At 47.3% G+C, this 17646-nt stretch overlaps 2 protein-coding genes and 1 long non-coding RNA gene across 3 annotated transcripts in view; 2 read left to right on the forward strand and 1 right to left on the reverse strand.

The window, feature by feature from the left end:
• LOC120981622 (NACHT, LRR and PYD domains-containing protein 3-like) overlaps positions 1-17646 on the forward strand; it is a 3400916-nt gene that overhangs the window by 549547 nt on the left and 2833723 nt on the right. The window lies entirely within an intron of this gene.
• LOC120981623 (NACHT, LRR and PYD domains-containing protein 12-like) overlaps positions 1-17646 on the reverse strand; it is an 840242-nt gene that overhangs the window by 74448 nt on the left and 748148 nt on the right. The window contains exon 8 of the mRNA XM_040411192.1: positions 1177-1347. Within this exon, the coding sequence (XP_040267126.1) occupies positions 1177-1347 (171 nt within the window). The remainder of the gene's footprint in view (positions 1-1176; positions 1348-17646) is intronic.
• The window catches only part of LOC120981626, an 83202-nt gene continuing 66779 nt past the window's right edge, over positions 1224-17646 (forward strand). The window contains exon 1 of the long non-coding RNA XR_005774724.1: positions 1224-1349. This is a non-coding gene — a long non-coding RNA (uncharacterized LOC120981626). The remainder of the gene's footprint in view (positions 1350-17646) is intronic.

Raw genomic sequence — 17646 nt, forward strand, 5'->3', positions numbered from 1 at the left:
ACATGGCTGCCGCTGCCACCAATGAGATCATTGTAGTGAGGATGAGGGGAGGGGCTGTGGCCACTGTGCCACCAATGAATGTGATTAACACATTAATTCAAGTGTAGGCAGCGAGTGCCGGCGGCGGTATCACATACCCGGCCCTCGATGACAGGGAATGTGATCCACCGAACCGCGGAAATTAACCCCTCAGGTGTGGCACCTGAGGGGTTAATTGCCACGGGTCGGCAGATCGCATGGCCTGTTATTGAGGCCGGGTATGTGATCCTGCCACCGGAACCCGCTGCCTACATTTGAATTAATGTGTTAATTACATTCATTTGTACCACAGTGCGCCCCTCCCCCCGTATTATAAATTATAACCATTGGTGGTGCAGTGCGCTGCCCCCCCTCCCAGTATTAGAATCATTGGTGGCGCAGAGGCCACAGGCGTCCCCCCCCCCTCATTGTTATATTCATTGGATGCAGTGGTCACAGGATCCCCTACCCTCCTCTTCATTGGTGGCAGTGGCAGTTCCGATCAGAGCCCCAGAAGTGTAATCCCGGGGCTCCGATCGGTTACCATGGCAGCCAGGACGCTACTGAAGCCCTCCATGGTAAGCTCCCTGCTGCCGTGTGCACAAAGCCCAGGGCAGCAGGGAGAGTGTAAGATCCTATTCACTGTAATAGATCTCTATCAGGGAGAATAGGACAAGGGTTCTAGCCCTAAGGGCACTAATAGTTGTTAAATAACAAGTAAAAAAAAACCACCAAATTGTTAAGTTTAAATCACCGCCTTTCACAATATTACATATAAAATTTATAAACAATAAAAAATAAACATATTACATATTGCCCCCGAAAAAGTGCAAACTATTAAAACATTAAAATATATCTTCTATGCAGTGAACGCCGTATAGGATCGGACTGTTCTATTATGGGCCGGACATTCCATAAAGTGCGGAATGCACGCAGCTTTTTTGGCGTTTTATTTTTTTTGTATGGTATCGAATGGTACAGAGTAACGCAATACTTTTTTATGGTATCGAAATTGAATGAAAATGTTGGTATCGTGACAACCCTAGTCAGCAGTTTATCTCATAGACATAACACTGGTGCGGAGCATAAAATAGTATAAACTCCATGTATAACTTGTGCCCCACATGTCTCAGTCCTGTACACATCTCTTATACTCACCGTAATTCCTCTATCCTGCAGGCCGGACTGGACAGAGCCTCCATCAAGTCACTGAAGTGAGGACCAGACAGACGGTTACTAGACAGGTCAAGTATCTTCAGGGACGGGTTATTCCTTATTCCAGATGCCAACTGGATGCAGGAAGTGTCTGGTAGACGATTATTACCCAATCTGTAAGAATAAGAAGATGAGATGTGGGTGAGGCGTCCACAGAGCGTTAGTATAAAATCTGTAGATTGTGACTGTGGAGAGAAAATGTCCCCGACTGTTAGTAAAATCCATAAATGTCATCACTAGAAGCCGCCTCTTGTGTGTGGTGGATGTCAGGAATGGCGGCAGCTATATGATATGTCCATGTCCTATAAATCCAGAACCCCTGAGGAGTGTCCAGGGCCGGACTGGCCTGCCGGGATACCGGGAAATTTCCCGGTAGGCCGGCAGGCCTGAGTGCCGCAAGGCCGCGGCCCTGGTGGCAAGTGGGGGCGGCTGGCGGCAGGGCACAGCAGGAGGAGATGAGCGCTTCCATTGTGGAAGCGCTCATCTCCAGTCATCTGTATCGCCGTTCTCAGGGCGGCGATACAGATGACTATGCTGCGGCAGGGGATGGAGAGGTGTGTCCCCTCCTCTTCCTCTGATAGGCTGCCGGCCTATCAGAGGCCGGTGCAGGCGGCGCGATGACGTCATTGCGCCGCCTGAGCCGTATAGCGAGGGACACAGGCCGGAAGAGGCCTGCATCGCTGGAGGTAAGTGTTTTTTTTTTTTTTTTTCTATATAGGTACCGTACAATACTGGATCATGATGGGGGGGGGGCTAATGGCACATGATAAGGGGGGCTAATGGCAGTGGCACATGATAAGGGGTAAAAGCACAAAGTCTCTGTATAGGAAATAGGTCCACTCAAGCGCTGCAGATCCCAAGACAATGTGGGAAAAAGTCTGTTAGATAAAGTGATAGGAGAAAGGATTGCGCTGCAAGAGAGGATTCTTTTAAATGTTCCTATTATTTTCTCTTTCTTAGGCCTCATGCACACGACCGTATTTTTTCATGGTCCGCAAAACGGGGTTCCATTTTTCCGTGATCCGTGACCGTTTTTTTGTCCGTGGGTCTTCCTTGATTTTTGTAGGATCCACCGTGGCCGTGCGGAGCCAAACGGATCCGTCCTGAATTAGAATGCAAGTCAAAGGGGACGGATCCGTTTGACGTTGACACAATATGGTGCAATTGCAAACGGATCCGTCCCTATTGACTTTCAATGTAAAGTCTGGAGTCTCTTTTATACCATCTGATCTGAGTTTTCTCTAATCCGATGGTATATTTTAACTTGAAGCGTCCCCATCACCATGGGAACGCCTCTATGTTAGAATATACTGTCGGATATGAGTTACATAGTAAAATCTCATATCCGACAGTATATTCTAACACAGAGGCGTTCCCATGGTGATGGGGACGCTTCTAGTTAAAATATACTACAAACTGTGTACATGACTGACCCCTGCTGCCTGGCAGCACCCGATCTCTTACAGGGGGCTGTGATCCGTACAATTAACCCCTCAGGTGCTGCACCTGAAGGGGTTAATTGTGCCTATCATAGCCCCCTGTAAGAGATCCGGGGCTGCCAGGCAGCAGGGGGCAGACCCCCAATCCCCAGTTTGAATATCATTGGTGGCACAGTGTGCGGCCTTCCCCGGCCCCCCTCCCTCTATTGCATTAATAACATTGGTGGCAGTGTGCGGCCTCCCTTCTCCCCCCCCCCCCGATCATTGGTGGCAGCAGAGTTCCGATCGGAGCCCCAGCGATTAAACTGGGACTCCAATCGGAAGTCTATGCCAGCCTCAGTGCCTCATCACATCTCCTGCCACAGTGCGCCGTGATTTGCCAGCCACACTGCCTCAACACATTAGAAGCCATAATGGGGGGGGGGGGGGGGGCGGAGCCTAGCGGCGCATGGAGTAGGACGCACGCCGCACTAGCTCCGGCGATTATCCTGTCTTTAATACCGCAAACGGTGGCGAATTACTATTAAAACTTCTGAAGGAGCGGGGGACACAGTTAGGAAGCGGTCCGGTACAAGTGACAACAATATGCCTGCGAAAAGAGGCAAAACGCCGAGCCGGCAGGACAGGGAGGCAAGATCCCAAGATGGCGCTGAGGAGGAAGAGTGGCCTGACCTGAGAGCGGCGGTGAGTCAGGGAGCGGCAGCGCGGCTAGAGCGCTTCGCTCATAAATCGCACCAGTCCCCCAGCCATGTATGGGGAGAAGAAGAGGGCACCCTGGCACAAGTGGAGGAAGGAGTAAGGGAGCAAGACGGCCCCTGTAATGATGACCAGAATTCCCCAGTCCAGCATGAGGGGGGGGCGAGTTCTAGCCTGCAAGTGATTAATGCCCCTGAGCCCACCTTGAAAGATGTGATGGCAGCTATTGCCAGCTGTAACGTCACTCTCCAGAATATGAATATCAACATTGGAAGCCTAAAAGCGGACATATCCATTATCCGGCATGACCTGCATAAGGTGGCTGAGCGCACCTCAGAGGTGGAGAGGAGGGTCTCAGATCTGGAAGATGGGGCTGTTACCCTTCAGAGAGAGAGCAGGGCTGCGTCAAAGGATATAGCGGCGCTCTATGCGAAAACTGACGACCTTGAAAACCGCTCTCGCCGCAATAATGTTAGGCTGGTGGGCATCCCTGAGAAGTCTGAGGGCCCAGAGGCCACTGATTTTATTGAGAAATGGCTTGCGGAAAAATTCCGTGATAAAGGACTCTCTGCACTGTATGCTGTTGAACGAGCGCATAGGGTCCCCACCAGGCCTTTGCCGCCAGGACGTCCGCCACGTCCAATACTGGCTAAAATCCTGCATTATCGAGACAGAGACACTATACTGAGGGCCGCAAGGTCACATCCTGATTTAAAAATCAATGGGGTTCAGGTGTCCCTGTTCCCTGACTATTCGTCAGATGTACAGAAAAAGAGGGCTCGCTTTGTGGAGATTAAACGGAGGCTGAGAGATTTGCAAGTACAGTACTCCATGATGTTCCCGGCCAGGCTCAGGGTGGTGGCGTTTGGATCCGCTGTATTCTTTGAAGACTCGGACTCTGCGGTCAAGTGGCTGGATCAAAATGAGCGTCGCCTTAGGATTCCATCAACAGACACCTGAGACTGATGGACATTCCTGCTCCTGAGTGAAGCTTTGATGTCCCCTGGACTGTCCACCCACCGTTGTGGACATTTTCTTTTGTCTTTAGCCGGTTGCTGGAGACATTTTGTGGGTAGAGCATATGCCATCGGTTGCTCCCCACATTCTTAATGTGCCTGCGTATGGTATCTTGTTGGGTGCTGTGCTGCTTCAGGCGCTGTTGGGCCAGGTTCACAATGTTGGCCCCGAGTTCATTACTGAATCTAATACTACATATGTTTATTGTCTGGGGGGGGATGGTTGGGTGGGGGGAGGGAGGGGGGAAGGGTTTAGCGGGGGTTAATACTGTCAAAGGTGCTATTGATGGCAATTCTAAAATGCTGAAACGTACAGTCCTTGTATATTTTGTCGTGGGCAATAGAGAAGAGATGGGAGTCTGCAATCTGGTGATTAACATTATTTTTCCTCGCAGCTGTTGGGAGGTGGAGAGGTGTAAATATCAAATGTACTTTTATGTATGTATGCACTCTTATGGGACCTGTCACGAGAATACTTAGCTGGAATGTGAGGGGAATGGCGGATGCTACGAAGAGACACGGTCTGTTCCGTTACCTATCTAGATATCAGCCGGCAATAATATGCTTGCAAGAAACGCATATGACCAAACAATCTATACATGTCATGCAAAAGCCGTGGCTGGGGTATTCGGTGCATTCCGTCTTCTCCTCGCATTCCAGGGGGGTTAGTATCCTAGTTCATAAGAATATCATATTTGAATGTCTCAGGGAATGTGTGGATGAAGAGGGAAGGTTTATAGGAATGCATTGTGTGGTCCAAGGGATGAGAATGGTGTTGGCGACAATCTATATACCCCCACCATTTTCCTCGGTGCCTTTAAGGAGGCTCATAGAGTTTATGGCAGAATTTCCTGAACTTCCAATGTTGATAGTGGGAGATTTCAATAATGTACTTGACAGTTCGCTTGATAGATGCCAGATCACACCTAGCGGTAGCAATACGGGTGAAACCTCGTTTGCAAGAATACTGAGGGAAGTAGGTCTGATGGATGTATGGAGAGAGACCCACCCCCTGGACAGGAAATACTCGTGTTGCTCCTCGACATATGGCTCCCTGTCGCGTATAGATCTGGGTCTGGTAAATGCTCATATGTTCCCGTTTGTACAGACCTCAGAATATCTTTCTAGGACCCTATCTGACCATTCCTTATTTAGCATCGCCCTTGATATCTCTGTGACAGCCAGGCCGGGGGTTAGATACTGGCGACTTAATGCCTTTTGGTTAAAACTGATGGGTGACCCGTCCGATATGCTTCAATCCCTTAGGGAATATTTTTGTATAAATGAAGGGACTGCGTCTCCGTTAGTCGTCTGGGAAGCGATGAAGGCCTTCCTTAGAGGATCCTTTATTAAAACAGTCAGTCGGATTAAATCTAAATCTAGAGAGCTTGATCGGCAGAAACATGATAACATGAAGCTAGCGGAGGAGGCTTTTGTGTTAAATCCTTCTAGCATAACAAGCAATACCTTGAAGACTAGGCAGGAGGAGTTGAGGTGTCACCTCTTGGAGGTAGCAGAGAGGAAACGACTGTTTTATAAGCAGCAATTTTTTACTGAAGGTGAGAGTGTAGGCCATATGCTCTCTGTTATCGCAAAAGCGCAGCAAGGATCACAATGTATATCTGGCCTGTTAGATGCTGGCGGCGTCCTCAGGCGCGATACTGATAGCATTTTGAATATACTGAATAATTTTTATTCCTCTCTGTATGCTTCCAAGGTGACATGCTCGGATGAAGAGATTGACGCCTTTTTGGCCACATTAGATCTTCCTAAGCTTTCCAGGGAAGACAGTATGCGGTTAGAGGAGCCGATTGAGCTAGAAGAATTGAGGGCGGCATTGGCTGCTATGGCTAATGACAAGGCTCCAGGTTTGGATGGGCTTCCGGCGGAAGTATATAAGTCCTTCGCGGAAGTGTTGCTCCCGGAACTTCTGAAGGTATTCAATTATTCCAGGGAAAGGGGGGAGCTTCCTCCGTCTATGCAGGAGGCGGTAATAGTAGTCATTCCTAAGCCGGACAAGGATCACTCTCTCCCTGACTCATATAGATCGATATCGTTACTCTCCACCGATGTTAAGTTGCTTGCAAAGGTCTTGGCCATGCGTCTGTCTAAAGTGATTCTGTCTATCATACACTCTGACCAGACTGGCTTCATGCCTCAGAAATCAACGTCAATTAATATTAGAAGAGTGTTTGCCAGTATTCAACTTCCAGCTGACAATGTTGGAGATAGAGCTATCCTTTCTTTAGACGCGGCCAAGGCCTTTGACAGCATTGAGTGGCGATTCCTGTGGAGAGTTATGAAGTATATGGGATTTGGAGATGAGTATATATCCTGGGTTCGGGTGCTATACTCTAAACCCAAAGCATGTGTCAGGGCGAATGGAGGGGTGTCTCCCAAGTTCTGTCTGGGCCGGGGTACTAGACAGGGGTGCCCGTTGTCGCCTCTGCTATTTGCAGTTGCGATTGAGCCATTAGCTGCAGCGATTCGTAAGTCAACGGACATTAAGGGGTTTCAATACGGGACAGTTAATAATAAAGTGGCGATGTATGCAGATGACACTTTGCTTTTTCTGGGGGATACTGGTCCATCCTTGGAAGCGGCTATGAAAATCATTGATTGCTTCAGGGACCTGTCGGGTCTGACTATTAACTGGAGTAAGTCGGTGATTATGCTGCTTGACGGGCAAGTACAATCACAGACAGTGCGAGACAGAAGTATTCCATGTGTAGCGACCTTTAAGTATTTGGGTATCCATATATCCCCGAGAATCCGAGACTTTGGGCGCCTTAACTTTGACCCGCTGGTTATTAAATTTCGTAATAAAACTAAGGCATGGTGTAAACTATACCTGTCAGTGGCGGGAAGAGCTAATCTCATTAAAATGGTGTTGATGCCTCAGCTACTTTATGTTCTACATAACTCCCCGGTCTGGCTGTCAAAGTCCAAATTTGTTCCAATCAATGCTATCTTCAGGGAGCTCATATGGCGTAAGGGGCAACCGAGAATTAAGCTTGAAACGTTACAATATCCTAAAACAGAAGGGGGCCTTGCAGTGCCAAACCCCTGGGTGTACTTCCTGGCTGCGCAATGCCAACATTTCAAGGGGTGGATGGAACTGGAGTCGAGTGAGATGTCGTGTCAGTTGTTTAAACATTGCTTGTCCTCTAATGACCTAATGCTGATCCTTGAGACTAGGGGGACTGGAAAGAGTGGTTCGATGGGCGATTTGGGACACTTGATGCAGTCCGTATGGAATAAGGTCAAGCTCCTGAGGGGGGTTTTCGGCAATACTGAATACACTCCACTGTGGGACAACCCCGTGCTGCCGGAATTCCTCTCCTTGTCTGAGTTTGGGGCATGGAAAAGAAAGGGTATTCTGAGGTTGAGCCACCTTTTGGAGGAAAGGAAGTTCATGTCATTTACCAGATTTCAGGAGAAGTATGAACTGCCTAGAACTCACTTTTATAAGTACCTTCAGGTGAGACATGCATACAACGCCACATTTAAAGGTACGACTGAGGTGGCAGGGAGAGATGCTGCACTGCACCAGATTTTGTCTAGAGGGGCGAGGAGAGGTATGATATCCTGTATATATAAGCTATTGCTTGATAAGTTTCTAATGTCCCATCCACTGGTGGCTAAAAGTAAATGGGAAAAAGATGTTGGCAAATTAACTGACGACCAATGGTCTGATATACTGGAGGCGATACCTCTCTCTTCCCTGAGTGAAGGACGTAAACTCTCGCAGCTGTTTATTGTCCATAGAGTCTACAAAACTCTGTTTTTTTTGTTCCGTATAGGGTTCAGGCCCACGGATGAATGTCCAAGATGCTCTGTGGTTTCTGCAGATTTGTTGCATATGATGTGGACGTGCGAGAGGTTAGGGAGATACTGGGAGTTGGTACGTCAGACAATACAGGACGTTTACAAGGTACGAGTACCCTCTGACCCTAAAGTGTGTGTGTTGGGATATGTCTCTGAACTGGCCACAGGTCAGGTACATAAAATAGCTATAGGTAGAATGTTATATGTTGCTAGAAAGTTAATTGCTCTGCATTGGATACAGACAGCGCCGCCAATCCTAGGCGAATTCCTAAGCGCGGTTGACACGATGCTGAGTTATGAACGGATGGTATATCAGAAGCGTGGATGCCCAGCGAAATTTGGAAAATTATGGGATTTATGGCTGTCGTTTCGACGTCTGAATGGAAATGTTTAAAAATGTGCCTTTGTACTTTGCAGGTTAGGGAGGGAGGGGGGGGGGGCGTCGGTTGGGTACTTAATTACTACACATAGGCTGATATCCTTTTTGTTTTTAGCCTTATGGACAGTATATTTCTATGTCATCCTTGTTTACAATGTGTTAAAATGTGTATTTACACTGTAAAATGTTTAATAAAAAAGATCTGATTCAAAAAAGAAGCCATAATGCCACCTGACTATACCAGCCGCATTGCTTAATGATCTGTCACTTGTGTGATATCTTAATGATCTGTCACTTTTTGAGCCTTATGGAAGTGTGAGACGGGTGATATCTTGGAGTGACGCTCTCCTGGTAGGATCCTAGTTCAGACAAAGATCTTCTGAATTGACGGCTTCTGGTCCTGACCTGCCCTACAACCTGAGCTCCTTGACTGAAGGCACACCGGTCTCTCTCTATGCGCATTACAAGTGATCCTTGTGATTATATCGCATACATCTGATGCGACAGGTGTCTGAACATACTACACCGTAGTGCGTTTTTTTCACTGCATTTTAGGTTTCCATGCATCTGTTGAAAATCTATGATTGAATGTGGTCCATCTAACTGAAGATTTTTCCGAGTGTAAGGAAGAGAAAATAATAGGAACATTTAAAAGAATCCTCTCTTGCAGCGCAATCCTTTCTCCTATCACATGATAAGGGGGGCTAATGGCACATGATAAGGGGGGCTAATGGCACATGATAAGGGGGGCTAATGGCAGTGGCACATGATAAGGGAGGCTAATGGCACATGATAAGGGGGGCTAATGGCACATGATAAGGGGGGCTAATGGCACATGATAAGGGGGGGTAATGGCACATGATAAGGGGGGCTAATGGCATATGATAAGGGGGGCTAATGGCATATGATAAGGGGGGATAATGGCACATGATAAGGTGGGGTAATGGCACATGATAAGGGGGGCTAATGGCACATGATAAGGGGGGCTAATGGCACATGATAAGGGGGGCTAATGGCACATGATAAGGGGGGCTAATGGCACATGATAAGGGGGGCTAATGGCACATGATAAAGGGGGCTAATGGCACATGATAAGGGGGGGTAATGGCACATAAGGGGGGCTAATGGCACATGATAAGGGGGGCTAATGGCAGTGGCACATTATAAGGGGGGCTAATGGCACATAATAAGGGGGGCTAATGGCACATGATAAGGGGGGCTAGTGGCACATGATAAGGGGGGCTAGTGGCACATGATAAGGGGGGCTAATGGCACATGATGAGGTGGGCTAATGGCACATGATTGGGGGCACATCTTACTGGCACATGATTGGGGGCATTTATTGGGGCACTTATTACTGGCAGATAATTGGGTGGCACTATAGGGGCATCTACTGAGGCTAAAAAGAAGGGGTATTTTATATGGGGGGCTCTGTATAGGGGCATTTTATACTGGGACACATGGTGGGTACTATGGAGAAGGGGGGGAGCACTATGGGGTCATCTACGGGGGCACTGAGAAGGGGTATTTTATATTGGCACATTATGAGAACATTAGCTCAACTGGGGGCATTACAAAGGGGTATGTTTTGCACATTATATAGAGAATTATTACTACTGGGGGGGGGGGGGGGGGCATAATGGTGGGTTTTATTACTCCCCCATGGTATGAGCCCCCTAGTAGCAGCACCAGCCTCTCTCTGCTCTGCTATCCCTCTGCCCCTTCTCCAAATCCTTATTATAAAATCTTTCTCATTAGGTTAAAGCACAACATCAGCTCAGCCGAGCCCCCGGCCAAAGTGGTAAAGTGGCGTCTGAGATCCCCAAGGGTCAAGCCAAGTAATTGTAAGTTTTCATGTGAAATATGTTTGTTTGTAGTTGATCTTTATTATCAATTTTACATTGCAGATTTTTTATTTTTTTTTGCAGCATATGGGTGAGATTTTATAAATATTTTTATTATTTGGTCGAAAGGCTCATTGGGGGGGAGGGGGGATTGTAACAGGACTGCCGTATAATATCTAAAATAGCTAGTCAAGTACAATGTTCCCATGTAAAACACTGTCTGAGCATACTGAGAGTTGTAGTTTTGCAACAGTTGGAGGCATCCTGGTTGGGATGCCTCCAACTGTGATAATATGAACAATGGGGGTTCTACAAAAGAGCTATTGTGGGGCAAAGTTCATACTCGTGTTTACACACGTGTTTTAAAATGAATGCTTTCTCCTATTATAAACAAGTAAATAATGACGCAATGCTGTGGGGCTGGTATGCAACTTTTTCCAGGGCTGGTTTTTATCCACAGTCCGGCCCTGGGAGTGTCCTCACTTTATGGCATGTCATAAATCAGTGATGATGGCAGCACATGAATGTACAATAGTCATAAAGCTGGAGGAACTTGTGTCAGCGTCATCAGCTGCTGAGAGCTCTCCCTCCTCCATCTATTGTGGCCCTTAGTCTGTGGCCCCCATTCTACTTCCTCCATCTATTGTGTCCCTCAGTCTGTGGTCCCTGTGACCTCCATTCTCCTTCCTCCACCTTCTATTGTGGCCTCCATTCTCCTTCCTCCGCAATCTATTGTGGCCCCTGTGGCCCCCGTTCTCCTCCTCACATTACTACAGGACACCTGTGGCTCTGCCCTCGCTCAGTCAGTTATTTGGGGATGGATTATTAGTAGACATTTCACTACATTCAGGGTTTCTCTGGATTCTGCTGGTATTGATTATTACTTATTGATAACGAGCAGTAATCGTCTCCATTCTGAGTAAATTACAGCCGGGGTCATCAGTAATAATACCGCCATACAGCTGTAATGTAGCACAGGCAGAGATGAGCGCTCTATGGCGGTAAGGGCTCATGTACATATTACAGCTCTGTATAACCTGGGAGTTGCTCAGACCCATAATCCGCCCCATAGAAGCAAATGTGTCCTTCCTGTCCCTCCAGATGTCTCTCAGGACATATGACACCTCCTCCATGTGGAGGCACAATGCAGGTTCTGATGAGGTCAGTCCTAGAACACTTACCTGTGTGTTATCCGGGGAGGGGGTCACTGCTCCCATATGTGTTATACAGCGGGGGAAGGGGGGGCAGGTATTACTGATAGTGCTGCTCTTCTCAGACATGAAGGACATTACTGATTGTGTTTTCATCCGACTGATGTGTTAAAGGGATCATCAGAACCTTTATGTTATCATATAGGGGTCTGCTTAAGAATTTAAAGGGGTTATCCAGGAACTGGATATTGATGTCCTATCCCCAGGACACGTCATTAATATGAGATCTGTGGGGGTCCGATATCTGTGGGGCACCTCCCAGCTGTACTCACCGGAGCTCAGGAGAACACTGCCACCTCCTCACAGCTCACCAAGTACAGAGCAGTACAGTGTATAGTGGATGTGGTTGGTATTATAGAGCAGTACAGTGTATAGAGGATGTGTTTGGTATTACAGAGCAGTACAATGTATAGTGGATGTGTTTGGTATTACAGAGCAGTACAGTGTATAGAGGATGTGTTTGGTATTATAGAGCAATACAGTGTATAGAGGATGTGTTTGGTATTACAGAGCAGTACAATGTATAGTGGATGTGTTTGGTATTACAGAGCAGTACAGTGTACAGTGGATGTGTTTGGTATTACAGAGCAGTACAGTGTATAGTGGATGTGTTTGGTATTACAGAGCAGTACAATGTATAGTGGATGTGTTTGGTATTACAGAGCAGTACAATGTATAGAGGATGTGTTTGGTATTATAGAGCAGTACAGTGTATAGAGGATGTGTTTGGTATTACAGAGCAGTACAGTGTATAGTGGATGTGTTTGGTATTATAGAGCAGTACAGTGTATAGTGGATGTGTTTGGTATTACAGAGCAGTACAGTGCATAGAGGATGTGTTTGGTATTACAGAGCAGCACAGTGTATAGAGGATGTGTTTGGTATTACAGAGCAGTACAGTGTATAGGGGATGTGTTTGGTATTATAGAGCAGTACAGTGTATAGTGGATGTGTTTGGTATTATAGAGCAGTACAGTGTATAGTGGATGTGTTTGGTATTACAGAGCAGTACAGTGTATAGAGGATGTGTTTGGTATTACAGAGCAGTACAGTGTATAGGGGATGTGTTTGGTATTATAGAGCAGTACAGTGTATAGTGGATGTGTTTGGTATGATAGAGCAGTACAGTGGATGTGTTTGGTATTACAGAGCAGTACAGTGTATAGCGGATGTGTTTGGTATTACAGAGCAGTACAGTGTATAGCGGATGTGTTTGATATTACAGAGCAGTACAGTGTATGTCGGATGTGTATGGTATTACAGTGGGTGGGGAAGGGGATTCGCAGGCAGACCCATCTAATTTACCATTTTCTATGACTGTTTCAGCGGCTCAGAAGCTGTCTTACACTTAGGACTGGAGCTGGATCCGCCAAAGTTAAGGAGAGGCCTGAGTTTATTCATAACTACGATGGATTTAGGGCTTTATTAATGCTAATAATAGAACCCAGAATTAGGGATTATTCTAGATTACAGTGGTACTATACCTACTATACATGAAAAATGGAAGTTCTTTGCGCACACTTGACCGGCGTCAAGGTGGCTTCCACAGATAGGTAACTAACACTAAGGCCTCTTTCACACGGGCGTGTCAGGATTAGGTCTGGATGTGTCCCGGTGCATTGCGGCAAAACCGCGCGAGTAGGAACGCAATTGCAGTCATTTTTGACTGCGATTGCGTTCCGATGTTTAGTTTTTATCGCGCTGGTGCAATGTGTTTTGCACGCGCGTGATAAAAAACCGACTGTAATACCCAGACCCGAACTTCTTTACAGAAGTTCAGGTTTGGGTTAATTGTAGTGTAGATTGTATTATTTTCCCTTATAACATGGTTATAAGGGAAAATAATAGCATTCTGAATACAGAATGCATAGTACAATAGGGCTGGAGGGGTTCGTGCTGCCCGGCTTCTCGTTTGTCTTCATCTGTGAGCAATAGTACCTTTGATGACGTCACTGCGTTCATCACATGGTCCATCACATGATCCATCACCATGGTGATGGATCATGTGATGAGCGTAGTGATGTCATCAAAGGTCCTATTGCTCATAGATGAAGACAGAAGAGATGCCGGCTGCGCGAACAAGTGGATTAAGGTGAGTTAAATTATTATTTTATTTTTTGTAACCCCTCCAGCCCTATTGTACTATGCATTCTGTATTCAGAATGCTATTATTTTCCCTTATAACCATGTTATAAGGGGAAATAATAATGATCGGGTCCCCATCCCGATCGTCACCTAGCAACAGTGCGTGAAAATCGCACCGCATCCGCTCTTGCTTGCGATTTTCACGCAACCCCATTCATTTCTATGGGGCCTGCGTTACGTGAAAAACGCACAAAGAGGAGCATGATGCGATTTTTATGCAACGCACAAGTGATGCGTGAAAATCACCGCTCGTGTGCACAGCCCCATAGAAATGAATGGGTCAGGATTCAGTGTGGGTGCAATGCGTTCAACTCACGCAGTGGCATCTGTGTGGAATTCTCGCCTGTGTGAAAGGGGCCTAACACTAACAGGACTGCCTCTCCTGGGCTAAACCTTAGTCTGTTAGGGTGAGCTGCCTGCATGCTAGCTTTATGGATGTGCACCAGTGACTTTGGATGTGCTAGTCTACATTTTCTTGTAGGGCTTTACTAAGAAAGGCGTGTAAAATGTCGGTCTTAATAAATTGGCGCCTAAGTGCTCACTTAGCACCGCTGCCTCTTTAAGCACCTGATGGGCAGGGTGTCGGGGGTGCCCTCACCAGTCAGATATTGTTCCAGAGGACAAGCCATTAATATCAAAGTCCCAGAGAACCCATTTACAATGTAGATACTTTTCAGCAGTTCTCTCCTATGACTGGGACCACATCACTGAAAATCAGACTTACTGTGTTTTTCAATTTATAAGACGCCCTTTTGGTAAGTAAAAATCTTGCTAAAAGTGTCTTATAAACAGCAGTCATGGGAATCCAGCATGGCCAGACCCCTGACTGCTTCATTAATGATCAGGCAGAGCGCTCATACAGATCTGCCTGATCAGTGAGAGAGTAGGCAGGCAGGAGAACCATCCGTTCAGCGCATGGGGAGGAAGTTCCTACACTGTACTGAAAGGAGATAAAAACTACAGCTTAAGGACCTTTGATGATGTAATTAATAGGAGGAGCCAGAGCAGGAAGACTGTACAGCCGACACTGGTGTAGAGAGATGTGAGTTTTTCCTAAAGATGCTAAGTGTGTATGTGTAGCAGAGCTGTATGTGTGTAGCAGAGCTGTATGTCTGTAACACAACTGTATGTGTGTAGCAGAGCTGTATGTGTGTAGCAGAGCTGTATGTCTGTAACACAACTGTATGTGTGTAGCAGAGCTGTATGCAGTGGCGTACCTCCAATAGAGGCAGACCACGCAGCTGCTATGGTGCCCCTGGGGGAAGGAGGCCCACAGTGGAGAATAGGCCCCGCCCACTAATTACACTTTAATAGCTACTACCAGAAGTGGAGAAGGACCTTTGGTGATGTCATAAACCATGTGACCAGTGCAGAATCCTGGTGAAAAACCTATGGGATGTTTCTGGGGGGGGGGGGGCGGAGCTTCTGTGTTGTACCTGGCGGAGAGGTTAGTGGTGTCCTGGGATAACCCATATAACGTGCTATAAAAGCTGGGAGTTGTAGTTCTGTCCTATTATATCCCTCTCCATCAGGGGCGTACATAGAAATCACTGGGACCCATGGCAAGAATCTGAATTGGGCCCTTTTGTGAGTGACCCATAGCACCCCTTAGTGCCATCCTTCCCCCATGGACTGTGCCTGCTGCTGCTTCACCTCCTCCCCAGTGCTGAGCGCAGTCAGGGCCTGGGGCAGATGTTCACCGAGCTGGACTGGAGTCTGGACTGGTGACGCTGCTGGATCAGGTCAGGTCCGGTCAGTCAGCTCACAGTGAGACGCGTACTGGTACAGGACAGGGACATTTTACAAAGTGCAGACACAGAAAACAATAGGATTTAATCCAGTCACAACTGATGTTTCTCTGACTGCTGCAGAACCTCCTAATACACATCTCAGCTGCTGCAGAACCTCCTAATACACACCTCAGCTGCTGCTTAACCTCCTAACACATACCTCAGCTGCTGCAGAACCTCCTAATACCCACCTCAGCCGCTGCAGAACCTCCTAATACACACCTCAGCCGCTGCAGAACCTCCTAATACACACCTCAGCCGCTGCAGAACCTCCTAATACACACCTCAGCCGCTGCAGAACCTCCTAATGCACACCTCAGCTGCTGCAGAACCGCCAAATACACACCTCAGCTGCTGCAGAACCTCCAAATACACACCTCAGCTGCTGCAGAACCTCCTAATACACACCTCAGCTGCTTCAGAACCTCCTAATACACACTTCAGCCACTGCAGAACCTCCTAATACACACCTCAGTTGCTGCAGAACCTCCGAAGGCTATTTTTCACACTAGTGGCAGGACGTATCCGACAGGCTGTTCACCCTGTCGGATCCGTCCTGCCACTATTTCGTCGCGCCGCCGGATCGTTGCTCCGTCCCCATTGACTATAATGGGGATGGGGGCAGAGCTCCGGAGCAGCATGCAGTGCACGGCGAATGGCCGCCGGACTAAAAGTACTGCATGTCCGACTTTGTAGTCCGACGGCCTCTCACCGCGAACTGCCGTGCTGCGCCGGAGCTCTGCCCCCCCCCCCATTATAGTCAATGGGGACAGAGCGGCGGTCCGGCGGCGCGGCAAAATAGTGGTAGGACGGATCCGACAGGGTGAACAGCCTGTCGGATCCGTCCTGCCGCTAGTGTGAAAGTACCCTAATACACACCTCAGCCGCTGCAGCGCATCATAACACACACCTCAGCTGCTGCACAACCTCCTAATCTGATGCTAGAGAACATGTAAGGCTTTGATTACATCTGTGTTGGGGCCTCATTTGCAGATCAGGTCATAAATGCTGGACACAATTTTATAGCCTGGAAACCCGTTCTGCAATTATCCGGAACGGGTGCAGACCCATTCATTCATTCTCTAATGGGCAGGAATGGATGCGGACAGGACACAGTGCGCTGTCCGCATCCGCATTTCTGAAGTGCGGCCCCGAAATTCCGGTCCGCGGCTCCGTAAAAAAAAAACATATCCTCCGCAATAGCGGACAAGAATAGGCAGTTCTATGGGGGTGCTGGCCGGCTGATCCGCAATACACTATGGACGTGTGAATGGACCCTTAAAAGGAAATAAGTATAACCCCAGTATGGCCAGACTTATTATGGTGCATTAGTATACATTACAGAGAAGTGGTATAAGAGGAGAGAACTACAACTCCCAGCATTACCAGACTGTACTAGGGCATACATGGAAATTACATGGAGAGGGATATAATAGGACAGAACTACAACTCCCAGCATTACCAGACTGTACTAGGGCATAAGTTTAAATTACATGGAGAGGGATATAATAGGACAGAAATACAACTCCCAGCTTTTATAGCAAGTTATACGGGCTATCCCAGGACACCACTAACCTCTCCTCCAGGCATAACACAGAAGCTCCGCCCCCTCACAGAAACTTCCCATAGGTCTTTCACCAGGGCTCTGCACTGGTCACATGGTTAATGACATCACCAAAGGTCCTTGTCCACATCTTACATTCTACTTTAACCCCTTAGGGACGCATGACGTACCGGTACGGCATGTTTCACGAGTCCTTAGCCACCTCAGCCCCCCTAGCTTAAACACCCTTAATGACCAGGCCACTTTTTACACTTCTGACCTACACTACTTTGACCGTTTATTGCTCGGTCATGCAACTTACCACCCAAATGAATTTTACCTCCCTTTCTTCTCACTAATAGAGCTTTCATTTGGTGGTATTTCATTGCTGCTGACATTTTTACTTTTTTGTTATTAATCGAAATTTAACGATTTTGTTGCAAAAAAATGACATTTTTCACTTTCAGTTGTAAAATTTTGCAAAAAAAACGAGATCCATATATAAATTTTTCTCTAAATTTA

This window comes from Bufo bufo, chromosome 11, assembly GCF_905171765.1.
Source record: "Bufo bufo chromosome 11, aBufBuf1.1, whole genome shotgun sequence".
Taxonomy (NCBI): Eukaryota; Metazoa; Chordata; class Amphibia; order Anura; family Bufonidae; genus Bufo; species Bufo bufo.